Raw genomic sequence first — 14,682 nt, forward strand, 5'->3', positions numbered from 1 at the left:
CTCGGCTTCTGTGCTGACCGCAGCCCGCGCCCGACAAGCCGGAGGCGGAGGCGGAGGCGGCGGCGGCGCCCGGCGCGGGCCGGCATGGCCGGGCTGACCCCCTTGGGGAGCGCCCCGCAGTGACAGACCCTGCGGCGCGGGGGGAGATGGGGGCGGCCGCCTCCGGGGCGACGACGACGACGACGACGAGGAGCAGCCGCCGCCGCCACCGCCGCGCACCGTCCGCCGCTGGGGACGGGCGGTGGGAAGGAGCCTCCCCGTGAGCGGGGAGCAGGAGGCCGCCCGCCGCCGTCGCCGCCGCCCCCGGCCGCCGCCGCTCCGGCTCTGAGAGGAGGGGCCGCCGGCCCCCCCGGGCCTCCTCCCCCGGGGCCCCCGACCCCGCCCAACCGCCGCCGCCGCCGGCACTTGGCGGGGGGCCCCGCCGAGCTGCGTCCCCCCGCCCCGCCGCGCCTGCTGCTGCCGCCGCCGACCCCGGCGCCGGCCCCGGGCCGCAGCGCGTCCCAGCCCCCGCCGCCGCGGCTGCCCGCCGGCCGCTCCCCCCGCCACTTGGCCCCGGGCCCTCCGGCCGTGCGCGTGTCTCTGGCCCGCCTGCCCCCGGGCTCCCGGAGCGGCGGCGGCCCCGGGCAGGGCAGCATGGTGGAGAAGCGGTGCCCGCTGCAGAGGGACGGCGTGTACCGCTGGTTCTCGGAGCTGCCCTCCCCGCAGCGGGTGGAGTTCCTGTGCGGCCTCCTGGACCTGTGCATCCCGCTCGAGCTGCGCTTCCTGGGCTCGTGCCTCGAGGACCTGGCCCGCAAAGACTACCACTCGCTGCGGGACTCGGAGATCAAGGCCAACAACCCGGCCGACCTCGGCAGCCTGACCAACCTGACGGACGAGGTGGTGCGCAGCAAGCTGCTGGTGTCGCTGGCGCTGCTGGGCTCGGAGCAGCGCGAGGCGGCCGGGGTGCTGTACCGCACGCTCACGCACATCGACTCCATCATCCACAACTACGGGCTGCAGCTCAACGAGGGCCGCACGGGCGATGAGTTCCTGCTGCTCTTCACCATGGCCTCCAACCACCCGGCCTTCAGCTTCCACCAGAAGCAGGTGCTGCGCCAGGAGCTCACGCAGATCCAGAGCAGCCTGAGCGGCGGCCCGGGCGGCAACAGCGGCAAGAGCTCCCCGGGCCACGGCAGCCCGCTGCCCACCTGTCCGGCCTGTCACAAGGTGCGTGCGGCGCGGGCCGGGCCGGGGCCGGGGGGATTGTTACCGGAAAGGCGCCCTCCGCGGGGGTCGCTCGGCTTCTCCGGGGCGTCCGAGGGCTTTGGTGGCGTGGACTTGGTGACAGTCCCTAGAGACGGCCGGGCGAGCCCGGGAGGAGTGGACGCGACCACGGAAGGGCTCTTCTCTGTGCTCCCGAGGATTTTCCGCGTTTTCCTGCGATTCGTGGAGCAGTCTACCTCTAGCCTGAGAAGAGGTAGCTGTTTCACCGGTCTGTGCCTCCCCCCCCCTTTTTTTTTAAAGGTTCCATAAAGATGGTACCTGAAATGTCGTTCTTAGGCCAGAATTTGTTACCGTGAATTTTTAATATTTTTTCTTAAGGTTAAAGAGTCAGTAAAGATGGTTCCTACAATGTCGTTGTATTTCTTTTTACCATAAATTTTTAGTATTTTTCTTTTTGGAAGCTACTACTTATGTGTGTTCCGAAAGACTGCTGCTAGGGGTTTTAAGTGACCTAAACAAACATTAGATTTTGGACCTCTGTGTGTTCGTTTGATAAGGACTATCCTGTTAGGTTTAATTAGAAATGCCCTTGCTTTTCAAAGGAGAAAAGAAATGCATACTTTGTCGTTACAGTCTTATAAATTGGAGTTTTAACGTTAAGTACTTTGAGGTTATGTAAGTGCAAAATGCCTGTGGAACAGTCTCCTCCCTCTCCCTGGCCTTCTCTCTACCTCCCTTCCTCTCCCCACCCCTCCGCCAGCAGATTTTTATATGCTAAACACTTGGAAGAAGAAAGATTACTCTGAAATTGAAAAATCATGAGATATACTATATACTAAAAGCTCTACTCTGTTGTTAAGAGTATGATGCTTAGAAGGGGTTAAAAATCAGGGCACTTCACAGTAACTGATCATTAATTTGACTTCCACATTTTCATTGACTAGAAACCAAAAAACCTTTGACCAGGAATTAGCTAGTGAAGGTAACAGTACCATTTCAATTAGTAGTGCCTTGATGTTGTTTTGATATTACTCTTTTTATGGTATAAAGTAACTCTTGTTTTCTATTCAGATTACTGTGGTATATTTTTTGGGTTTTATATTTAGTTTTTTTTTTTCAGAAGTCACCTAGAAGAACGTCATGTGTATACACACGTATATACGTGTATCATTCAGCATCCACCCCACTCCTAATCATGTGTTAGAGAACTATAAACCAATAGAGAATAGCAAAACTTGATGGAGATTTTTGTCTTAACCCATTTGGCTAAAGTCAAATAGATTGACTTGTTTATGATGCAGTGAACCTGTTTTGTGTGACCTTTTTAGTCTCAGTTTATTTTGCTATTTTTTATTTTAAAGATAAACAGAATCCAAGAAAATCTTCATTTCTTTGGTGGTTGGTTATTAATGAACCCTGTTACTGCTAGTATATTTGTAATGGATAGCTTTGTATATACCTTGAAGATACACCTTAAGAACTAAAGCAAAGAATGGTAACAAAAGAATCTTGGAGAGGAGAATGGCCATCTCTCCCCTCTCCCTCCCCCCCCCCCGTTGTTTCCTACACCCAGATTTTTACAAATAGGCACCTAATACAGGATATTTGTGTGTTACAAAGTGTCCATCTTCTAAAAACATTTTTGAACAGTTATTTATGTTTAATTGACATTTCTTTTAACCATGGGAAAAGGAAATAGACAAATTCCAGTTGACCATCACTAAGAACTGCTATAGTTAAGTAACCTTGGGGTTATTGGAACCCAGCTTTATTTTGAAAATATTTAACCAAACCATTTAAGTTCCTTGCACCTTAATTCCGCTCTCCACCCACCCTATCCCCCCAAACAAGAAAATTCGTTAGCCTCAGGATCATGATCATTCTAATGGAAGTTTTGGAAGATGACATTTAAACATTTTGCCCTTTTGTTTTACAAAATCTTAAAATTTTCCCCTAGAAACTGCATTTAAGGGTTATTTTTCATCTCTGTTGTGAATTCATATTAGTGGCATGTTATATTAAACTTCTAGGGGACCATGTGAAGCCTTAAGTGTTTTTCTTCCAAACTGTTGGACACATTAAAGAAATATAGCAAAGTCATTGATTGTTCATATTAAGATTTTGATGTTGCTTTAAATAAAGGCATACTTCTTGACCTGGCTTTTGGGGGTCCTTTTTTAAAGGTACTAAAAATCTGAGGATTACCTCCATCTTTCTCAGAAATAAAAAACTTTCATCTTTATCGGTCAAACCAATAATGGAATGAATTAATTTTTACTTTTATCTATTGAATAGCCAAAAAGCAGTTACAGATTTGCTGTCTCTTTTAAATTTATTCTACGATGTCATTTAGTAAGGACAAGGCTGGAAAGTAACTTCTTTTTCTCATGAAATTTTAATTTTATAAAAATTCAAAGCCAGTTCTACACCCAGGTTTTGGGTATATCTGTATGCCTTGAATTTATTTCCTTCCTGGTTCTTTTGTCTCCTGCTTTTGCTGGATGAATTAAATTCAGCAAACATTATATGGATAAAAGGAAAGTTGTGCTGTTATATATGTTATGTATTTTACAGTTATTAAACCCAGATTGTCTGACTTCTCTCCTAGAAAACTTGTCAGGATTTGTATTTAGTGAGCCATCAAATGGTAACTATCGAAGAGCTTTTTTGCTCATTACCTTAAAAAAAAAACCCAAAACCCAAAATTTGTATCTAATAACAGATGGTGCTGTGCTAGGCATTGTACAGAGTGCTGTATTGATCTGTCTTTATTCTCTTCTAAGAATGCATGCTGGTGTACAAACAGAATCAAAGCTCTAAGCCAGGTATTCTTAACTTGGAGTCACTCCTCAGACATTCAGAGGTCTATGGATTGATAAATTTCAGAGAGTTCATGAACTTGGATGGGGAGAAAAGTAACAACTTTATTTTCACTATTCTTTAACTGAAACTTAGTATTCCTTCAATTATTAAAAAAGCATTATTCTGAGAAGAGGTCCTAAGCTTCCCTTACCTTCCAGAGGGTTAAGACACACACAAAAAAAGGTTAAGAACCCCTGGCTCTAATCTAAACCATCATTTACACAGTTAATGTTCTTCTCCTGGGTCAAGGGTAGGTGTATTTTATTTTCTCTTCTAGACTAGATTTGGAGAACTACTGGCTAAGACACTTACAATAAAAAGTGCCTAACTAGTAAGCAGTGGGAACGAAGACTAAAATGTCTTGGCTATGCAAGTACTGTGAATTAGCCTTTCACTTGCCTAGGGCAAGCAATAACTTATGCTTTGGTTAACCAATAAGCTTTTTCAAGGCTGCTGAAAATCATCCCAGTCCAAAGGTGAAATATTGGGTAGTTTGTCTTGTGGTTATTATCATGTGAGGTATAAAATGACTCCGTTTGATTCCATGACTCTGATCCTAAATTATCTTCTGTTGCCATTTTAAGTATTTCACCATTCTTTCTGAATAATATCTCACATTTATGTAGTTTTGTAATAGTTTATTTATAACAGTCCTGTGATGGTAGGATAGTTCAAGTATTATTATTTTCGTTGTACAATAAAGAAACTGAGACTGAAATCAAAGTGACAAGATCAACACAGCTAGAATTAGGATTCAATCCTAAGTCTGGTGCTCTCTTCACTACTTGAGTATTCCTCTGTAATTGTAGGGAATGTTAATACTGACTGAGGCATAGTTGTGTTCTTCAGATAGATAGGAAGCTTCTTGAGGGCAACAGGGACTGTTAATGGTTTTTTAATTTTTTTTTCCTTTTTCTTTGTATCCTCAGCATCTGGCATATAGTAAATGACCCCTTGGTGACTATTAAATGCTTGTTGATTGATTGATTTCCCAGCTACCCTTCTGAGCAGTTTAAGAACTTCCATATATTGTTTTGAACAGACCAAGTTTGACTTTTCTTTGTAAAGTATCACAAGTAGAATATTAGTTAGACCAGTTTGGGGTTTAAGGAAAGTTAAAAACATTTGACCTACCTTTTTGTTTTGTTTAGGGTTTTTTTTTATTTTTTAAGGTATAAAAGACTTTGTCATTCCTTTTATATAACAAAGCGTACTGGAATAATTCTGAAATGAGCGTTAGTTTTCCTGGAATTGCAGTAAGATTACTGCTTAATGGTTTTGACTATGTAGCTTATTGATTTTCCTGTGCACTGATTTTATTTTCAAAGTATTTTACATAAGAACCAGTTAATTTGTTTTGTTTCTTTTGTTCTATCTAGCATTTAAGAGTAGTAAAGAATACTGTCTTAGGAACTGACTTAGAGTCTTTTAAAATATTATGTATGTATGTATACATAAAATGTACATATACAAATGCAAGTAACTGTTTTTGAATTTGTAACTGAATTCACAGTGTAATTGGAGAAAATACCAGGCTTATGGTGGTTTTCAGAATAGGGTTTAAAATATTAGATAATTGATTAGGCTTTTATTACAATTTTAATGATTCTTTGCTTAGTAAATGAAGGCAGTATTTATCCTAATTTTAGATTAAATGTATTGCATGTAAATGGCATTATTATATAGAGGCACCCAAACCACAGTAGATGGAGGACCTGCTTTGAAGTCAGGGCAGACTGGGTTCGAGTACTACCTCTGCCACATCCTGGCTTTGTGACCCTAGGCAAATCACTAGTAACTCAGAGACTGTTAATTGGAAAGTAGTTGCTGATTTGTATTGATAGAGGGGGGAAGTTTCTACTTTGGGATCCCAGTGGCATCACAGGTCCAGCCCCAAATTACATGGTATAGCATTTGGGTTATTTTTTGTTTGTTTTTAGGCGATTGGGGTTAAGTGACTTTCCCAGGGTCACACAGCTAGTAAGTGTCAAGTGTTTGGTCAGAGGCTGGATTTGAGCTCAGGTCCTCATGACTTCAAAGCCAGTACTCTCTCCGTTTCGCCACCTAGCTGCCCTTGATACAGCATTTGTTAGAACGATACAAGGCATAGTTTACAGCTGTGTAACAGGCACTGGGGGAAGCTTCATTTTATTAAAGAAGGTAACATGTATATCTATAAGTCTGTGTGTATAACATAAATACAAGATTGTTGCAAAGGGGAAAGCACCTGTAGCTGGGGAGATCATGAAAGGTTTCACCTAGAAGGTGTTGTTTTAACTAAGTTTTGGAGAAAACGAGGGATTCTGAGAGGTGGTCGTGAGAAGGGAGTACATTTTAAGCATAGGGAGCAGCTAATGCAAAGACTTGGAAATGATGAGAGGTGAAGTATTTTGTGAAAGAAATTGTCAGGAAGGCTAGTCTTACTCCTACCCTCCGTCCCGCAGTTTAGCTTAAATTTATTTTGTATTTTCTGGTAGATGCATATGTTGTTTCCCTTAAAGACTAAGCTGATTGAAGGTAGGGACATTTTAATCTGTCTTTTTATTCTCAGTGCCTAGCACATGCCTGGCACACAGTGGGCACTTAATAAATGTTGATTGATTTCTGCACAGAGTATGGGAAGAAGGATGATGTCTTCTAAAGTTGGAAAGATAGGTTGGGGCTGGTTTGTGAGTGATTTTAAAAGCCAAATAGAGGGGTTTATATTTGATTCTAAGAGCAATAAGGAGGCCCTTATTGAGTGATGTAGTTAGACCTGCACTTTAGGCATATCACTTTTTTTTTTAAGCTATGTGGAGGATTGATTAAAATGAAAAGAAACTTTTGAGGCAGGGCAACCAATTAAGGCAAGAAGTGAAGAGGATTTGAACCTGGGATTGTGGCTTTGAGAGTGGAGAAGAGGGGACCAGGGTGAGTAATAAGGTAGAAACAATAAGATTTGGCAGTTTATTGGAAATGTGATGTGAGAAGAGTGAGAAGGTTGCACTAAGGTTGCAAACCTGGTTGACCAGAACAATGGTGGTGTCTTAAGAATTAGAATCTGAGGGGAAGGACAGTAGTTTTGTTTTGGACTTGTTGAATTTGAGATGCCTACATAACATTGAGTTCAAATTATCTTCTAGTTGGCAATTGCAGATGTGAGAACGGAGCTTAGCAGAGAGACTAGGAGTAGTGATCTACCCTTTGTTATCAATCCCAACTGAATCACCACACAGCAAGGCAGTTCTTGTACTTCTCCCTACTTTATTCCCTATTCCACTCCCCACAGAGGCTATTCTGAACTTATTCTCAAGCCTCCAGCCTCACCCCCTCTCCTCTCAATTGACTCTCCACTGAGGACCCATGAGTAACTAGAAGTTAATGAAACCCATGAAGGCGGATGAGGTCACTAATCCATAGAGTAAAGAGCATCGTTTCTTAACCTGGATAGATGTTATGGGGTTATGAACTCGGATGGGGAACAAATTTATTTCTTTGTTTTCTGCTGACCTCTAACTGAAATTTAGCATTTCCTTCAGTTTTGAAAAATCATTTTTGAGAAGGGATCCATAGGCTTCACCAGACTACTAAAAGGGGTCCATGATGCCAAAAAAAAAAAAAGTTAAGAATCTCTGTTGTAGGGGAGACAAAGACCCAGGACAGAGCTTTTGGGGTACACCTACAGTTAGGCGGTATGATGTGAATGAAGAATCAGCAGAGGAGACTGAGAAAGGGTGGGAGGGAGGGTTCATCATCAAGAAGAAAGAAAACCAAGAAGGGAGCACTAAGTGATGTAGAGAGGTTAGGAAGAATCGCTGTTGAGAAGAGCCCGTCAAACTTGGCAGTTAAGAGCACATTGCTGACTTTGGAGAGAGTAATTTCAAATGAGCCAGATTGAAGTAAGTGGAGGCAAACAAGTAGCCTTTTCAAAGAGTTTCACTGTGAAAGAAAGGCGCTATAAGATGAAAACTTGAGTGAGATTTTTTTTTTCAGGTTGTGAAGACTTTAGCATGGGAAGGAATGAGTAGAAAGGGAGAGATTGAAGATTAAAGAGACATGTGGTGATTGTTGGGACAGTCTGCTGGGAAACACCAGAGGGAATGGGATCTAGGGTACATGTGGATTGGCCTTGGCAAAGAAAAGGGTTTTACCTTTTCTTCATAGAGTGGAGAAAAAGAGGAGCGAACTCCTTAGGAGTTCATAATATGTAGAGAAGCGAAGGACAGGGAGCTCAGGTCAGTCAAGTCAGTCAGCAGCATTTATTTTGTGCTTGTTTTGTGCCATGCACTGTATGTGCATTGAAATTACAAAGAAAGACAAAAAAGTCCTTGCCCTCAGTAGCTTCCATTCTGATTTTCTCAGTAAAGTCTGAGGCAGGGTCCTCAGTGGAGAGTCAATTGAGAGGAGAGGGGGTGAGGCTGGAGGCTTGAGAATAAGTTCAGAATAGCCTCTGTGGGGGAGTGGAATAGGGAATGAAGTAGGGAGAAGTACAAGAACTGCCTTGCTGTGTGGTGACTCAGTTGGGATTGATAACATAAATCTCTAGTGGAGAGAGGCAAGTCAGCCGTGTTGCATAATTTAAGAGTGGTGGAAGCAAGTAGTGGGCATTATCCAGGGTTGGAGTTTGGTGAGAGGTGTGAGCATTGACAGGACAAAAGGGGGATGGGCTCAGAAAGTAAGATGACAGTTTATAGTTGGACTGGTTCACTATAGGAGTCAAAATTGGGTGATAAGCTATGAGGTCATGGAAGGAAAGTGTGAGGCAAAGACAGTTTGGAAGAATATTGAGGAAGAGAAAGGTTAGACTTCCTGGTAAGGATGAAGAATAAGTTTAGGAAAAGGATGAGGCATAAATAGAGGCAGAGTGATGCAAATCTTGACTCTAGTCATCACGACTTGTGTGACATTGGACAAGTCACTTAACTCCTCTGGGCATCAGTTTCTTTATCTGTAAAAGGAGCGGGTTGGTCCAGGTGCCTGAGATCCTTTTCAGTTCTGCCCATTGTTAACCTCTGCACTGCCTTAAACACATCAGTTCCTCAACTGCCTTAAAGACATCCTGTGGATGACCTCTTTGGTCTTTTAAACTCAGCATATCCAAAAGAGAACCAATCATCTTCCCCCAGAACTCAGACCCCATCCTGCAATCTTCTGTTGAGGGGCATTATCATTCTAGTTACCCAGGTTTGTAACCTGGGAGTCACCGTAAACCCTTTTCTCTCCCTGCATCTCCATTTACATTCTAAATCTGAATTCTACCTCCACAATCTCTCTCAAAACATCCTCTTTTTTCCATCCACGTGGCCATCAGTCTCTTGTCTGGAGGATTGTAATAACACCCTAATTGGTCATTTTGTTTGTACTATCTTCTTTCTCCAGTCTAACCTCCACAGGGCCACCAAAATAATCCTCCTAAGGCACAAGTCTGATCATGTTACACAAAAACTTTCAGCAGCTCCTTTTTGCCTGTAAGAAAAAATTCACACTGCTTAGCTTGGCATTTAAGGACATCTGCAATCTCTCTGCAACCCACCTTTCCAGCCCTATTTCATAGTACTCCCCTTTGTTCACTCTACATTCCATGTATATTCCCAAAATCTGCTTTCCCTTTTCTTCTCTGCCTTTCTTTGCACAGGTTACTACCTCAGTGCCAGAAAGCTACTTCCCCTTCAACTCCCATAATCCTTCTGTCCCTTTAAGGCAAAGCTCAGTTTCCAGCTCCTTTGTGAAGCCGCCTCTGATATCTGTCCCACCTCCCTGTCTCAACTACAGTTGTGAATATTTTTTGTCTTTGTATTCAGAGCACCTAACATAATGCTTTGCATGTATGGTAGGCACTCAATGTTTGTTGAATTAAATATGATTTTTTGATTTTAATTCTCATTTTAATGTTTTAATTGATGGATAGCTGTTTGCCTTCCATTGATGCAGTTAATAAAATTATATTGATTGAGCCTTGGCAAAACAAATTCTTTTTGTATGTTCTTTGTTTTTTTAGGACATGTATTCATATAGATACATACTAAACCTGTGATTCATTAGTACATGGAACTCCTAGGTAAGGAAACTCCACATACAACTGCAGATCTGTACTTTCTCTGCAACTTTTAGGCCCAGTTGTCTTGGAGCACAGAGTTTAAGTGACTTCCTCAGATTCGCATAGCCAGTATGTGTCAGAAGCAGGACTTGAACCCAGTTCTTCCTGACTTTGAAGCCAGCCATACTACCTGTATGTATGCATATTTATTATTTTAACATATAAGATTAGGGAATTTTTGGCAAGAAAACTTCCTCAATCATTGCAAATCAGCAATTCTGCTACAACTTAAAGTCATACGGAGTTGTTTAGGGAACTCCAAGTTTACATGATTTGTCTAGGGTCACCCAGCCAGTATGTATAACAGGTGGTGGGGACTTCTTGATTTGGAGGCCAGTTCTCTACCCGATGTTCTATGCTGTTGTTTATATTTTTATAAAAACCTTTATGATTTGTTTTTTCCTCCTATTGTACAGAGAGGGGGGCAGCTGGGTGGTGAAGTGGATCGAATTCAGGGCCTGGAGTCATCCTCTTCCTGAGTTCTAATCTGGCTTCATATGCTTAATAGCTGTGTGCTCTTGAGCAAGTTACTTAACCTGTTTGCCTTAGTTTCCTCATATGTAAAATTAGTTGGAGAAGGAAGTGGCAAACCACTCCAGAATCTTTGCCAAGAAAACTACTGAAAAACAACTAAATTACAAGTGGACAGGGAACGTAAGACTGGAGCTACCACAAGTACCATCAGTTTATTTTCTGAATGTTAATAGTAGATTGTGGTTCTTTGAGTAGTATGTACACGAACACACGAACACACGAACACACACACACACACACACACCACACACACACACACACACACACTCTCTCTCTCTCTCTCTCTCTCTCTCTCTCTCTCTCTCTCTCGGGTTTTTTTTTATTCTTTCCAGCTTGCTTAAATGTTTTATTTTTGGCTTTATTTCTTTTTGTAAAAAGTTTTTCTGTGTCACAAATACATGCTTTTAAAATCTAAGTGTTAAAAGCTAATAATTGACTCCTTTTTTATATAGTGAGAAAAGCAGATACTAGAAAAGACATGAGCCTATGGAATTGTTATACATAGGTTGGTAACCAGTTATTCTTCCTATTAATTTATAACAGAATTAAGTAGTTTACATTATATAAGGGTATTTAGACTTAAAGTCAGGCAATAAACATGTATAATGAGCCTATTATGTGCTAGCTACACTGTGCTAAGTGCTGGGCATTCAAATAAAAGGCAAAAGACAGTCCCTGACCTCAAGGAGCTCACAGTCCAATGGCGAAAGACAACGGGTAAACAATGTAAGAAGCAAGCTATATATAGGATAAACTGGAAATGATCAACAGAAGAAAGGTATTAGAATTAAGGAAAGACTTCCTGTAGAAGGTGGGATTTTAGCTGGGACTTGAAGGAAGCCAGGATGCAGAGATGAGGCAACAGTATTCCATACATGGGTGACAGTCAGAATGCCCATAGTTGGGAGATGGAATGTCTTGTTTGAAGAAACAGCCAGGGCCTGCGGGTGGGGGGGACAGTGAGGAAGCCACTGTCACTAGATCTCAGGGTACTTACTGAAATTTATTTAGTATGTTTGGCTTGTATGTGTTTGTGACAAGGACAGAGACATAGTCAGACTTTCACTTTAGGATAATCACTTTGAAATCAGAATGGGGAGAGACTTGTGCCTGGGAGATCCGCCAGCAGGCTACTGCAGTAGTCCAGGTATGAGATGATAAGGACCTGTACCAATCAGGGTGATACCAGTGTTGGAAGAGAGAAGGGGGAGACGTTAAGAAGCGTAAAATCTACACGACTTGGCAACGGATCAGATATTGGGTGTGATGGTGAATAGTTGAGGATGACCTCCCTCAACCCCCCAGGTTGCCAAACTAGATGACTAACTGGAAGGGTAGTGGTACTTTCAACAATAATTAGAGGTGAAGGTTTTGGGGGATGAGTTCAGTTTTGGCTACTGTCTCACCCACCCACCCTCAAATTTTCCAGTCTTAACTCCTTATCACCCTGCTATATACTCTGCGATACAGTCTGATGTGGCCAATAGGCCTGTTGAGGCGGAGTCAGCAGAGGGGTCAGGGCTGGAAAAGCTGACTTACAGGAGATGTAAATGAGATCTTTCTGAAGGCATAGTTAAAAAGTGAAATGGTTTACTAAAGAAGTTGGTTTTTCTTTTCTTCTTGGGGGATAGCTCAGGTTTGATGTAGTTATGTTGTGATGGGTAGGAAAACAAACCCTTTTCTGTGGATGAGTAGGAGAACAAATTCAGTCCACAGAAGTGGTTTGGGGAACACTCTGGGTTAGCTTCTTGCCTGAACCCAGAGTGGCGAGGTAGGAATCCAGGTGATCTATATCCAGAGGTAGGGAACCTGTGGCCTCGAGGTCACAGGTGGTCTTCTAGGTCCTTGGGTGCAGCCTTTTGACTGAGTCCAAGTTTTACAGAAGAAATCCTTTTATTAAGAGAATTTATTCTGTGAAGTTTGGATTCAGTCAAAGGGCTGAACTTGAGGACCCAGGGGGCTACATGTAGCCTCCAGGCCGCAGGTTCCCCTCCCCCTTCGATCTATACCAGTGGTGTCAAATTCAAATAGAAATGGATCCCTGATGGCTATGTATTGACTTAGAAAACCACGAATTAACCATATCTATATTTTATTGTATTTTTCTTTATTAAACATTTCCCAATTAACATTTTAATCTGATTCCATTGACACTCAAGATAGGCATTTTGAGTTTCATGCCTCTGACCTCTACAACTGTAATAACAAATTTTAACTTAGTGGGAAAGAAGCAACTTCTTTTCTGTGGGCCCAGAAATTCAGGAAAATTGTTATTTAGACCTTAGATTAACTGATTCTCTTAACTATTCTCAGCTGACTGATTCCCAGCTGAACTTTTCAGCTCAGAAATGTTTATAGAACAACAGGACTGAGGATTTTCTATGCACATGTTTAAAAGACTTTGTTAGTACACATTGGAATATTTTTAGCTAGAATGTTAAATATGATTGTCAGATATTTTCTTTCTGTTCTTTTCTTTGTCAAAAAAACTAACACTGCCTTTTGACCAGTTCTTCAAATCTCTCTTAATTGTCTTCATCATCTACTATTTATTTAGCTTTTGAATGATTGTGTTTTTCTATCATGGGTAGAAATAAAGACAGTGGATCTATGTACATACAGCATTTCATCAGAGAAATCGTTAAAAATATATTGAAAAAGATGATTATCTGGTCATATAGTAAGAATAAGGGACAAAACTGATAAGCCCACATATTCTTTGGTTTTCTCATTATGCTCAGAGAATAGGATGAGGCATTGGGTGGATAGACTACCTGTGGCAGATATATGGAAAACATAGATAAGGTGCTGTGAAGGTATATGGGTTGCAGTCTCAGTTTTTAGGCAGGTAGAGTAGATCTAAGTGTGAATCCTGCCTCAGACACTTAACTATCTGTGACCTTGGGCAGACTCACTTAAGTCTTGCTTCAGTTTCCTCATCTGTAAAATGGTGATAATAATAGCACCTACCTCACAGGGTTGTATGAGAATCAAATGAGATAATGTATGTATAATGCTTTGCAAACTTTAATATGAATGCTAGTTGCTTTAATGCTAGTTGCTGTTACTATTAGAGATAATACCTAGATAGTTGAGATTACCGATCCTTTTAGAAGTTCATGAGTCTCTACTATCAATTTTCAGTGATCTTACAGTTTGTGGATATTACCTTGTAGCATCTCGGTAAACACTTATATGATGAGTTCTGCCTTCTGCCACCCCAACTACTTTTTGTTATGCTGTATAGGGGATTCTTCTTAATACTGTATATGGATTAGACTAGATGAGGTTTGTTGCAACTCTAGAAGCAAAAGATTCTGTGCCACTTGGGTCTTCAAGCTGCCTCCCCACTCTCATTCCATAAAGGCTACTATGCAAATGAGGGGCCTTTCCCTATTCCTAGAAACAAAATCATTTTTAAAAATCCAATTTAGATTACAGAGACAGATTTATGAAGTGAAGGATCATGCAGATTATTAGGGAACGGTATTTATGTCATCTGAATGTGGTAAACAGAATGTTGAATTTTACTTTTGAGTTTTCAGTCTAACATGTATGTTTAATTCCTTGATACCAGTATTAGTGGGTTGACTGTTTGAACTCTGTTCATTTTTTAAAAGCTAGAATGATTTAAATGGGAATTGTATTCTCAGGTATTTTGGAGGACCAACAAGTTACTGAGAAGCTTTTAACTTAAAAACACTAATTTTCTTTAAGCTTTGTTCTATATTCTGTATTTTAAAGAATAGCACCGGATTAGTATTATAAAGGATACACTATAAACTTATCTCTTATTAATGTTTACAAAGTAAACAAAGTGATGTTTACAAAGAATTAAGTAAAATTATTTGAGAAAATTATATCCTATGATTTTTGGTGAATTTAAGGAATCTCTTATCAAAACTGATTCTAGAAAATATAGTCTAGGGAAAAGATTAGGTAGTTTGGAATAGGAAGATAAGTGATAATGTGAGAATAACACTAGCCACTTAACTAATAAAAGACTG

At 41.7% G+C, this 14,682-nt stretch overlaps 1 protein-coding gene across 2 annotated transcripts in view; it reads left to right on the forward strand.

Annotated features, from left to right (window-relative positions):
- The first annotated feature begins 509 nt into the window (after positions 1-509).
- ZCCHC14 (zinc finger CCHC-type containing 14) overlaps positions 510-14,682 on the forward strand; it is a 121,841-nt gene continuing 107,668 nt past the window's right edge. For both annotated transcript variants that reach the window (XM_020989207.2, XM_020989208.2), the window contains exon 1: positions 510-1,206. In XM_020989207.2, coding sequence (XP_020844866.1) covers positions 634-1,206 — 573 coding nt within the window. In that variant the 5' untranslated portion in view covers positions 510-633. The remainder of the gene's footprint in view (positions 1,207-14,682) is intronic.

The sequence above is a fragment of the Phascolarctos cinereus genome, unplaced genomic scaffold, assembly GCF_003287225.1.
Source record: "Phascolarctos cinereus isolate Bilbo 61053 unplaced genomic scaffold, phaCin_HiC Scaffold_2;HRSCAF=192, whole genome shotgun sequence".
Taxonomy (NCBI): domain Eukaryota; kingdom Metazoa; phylum Chordata; class Mammalia; order Diprotodontia; family Phascolarctidae; genus Phascolarctos; species Phascolarctos cinereus.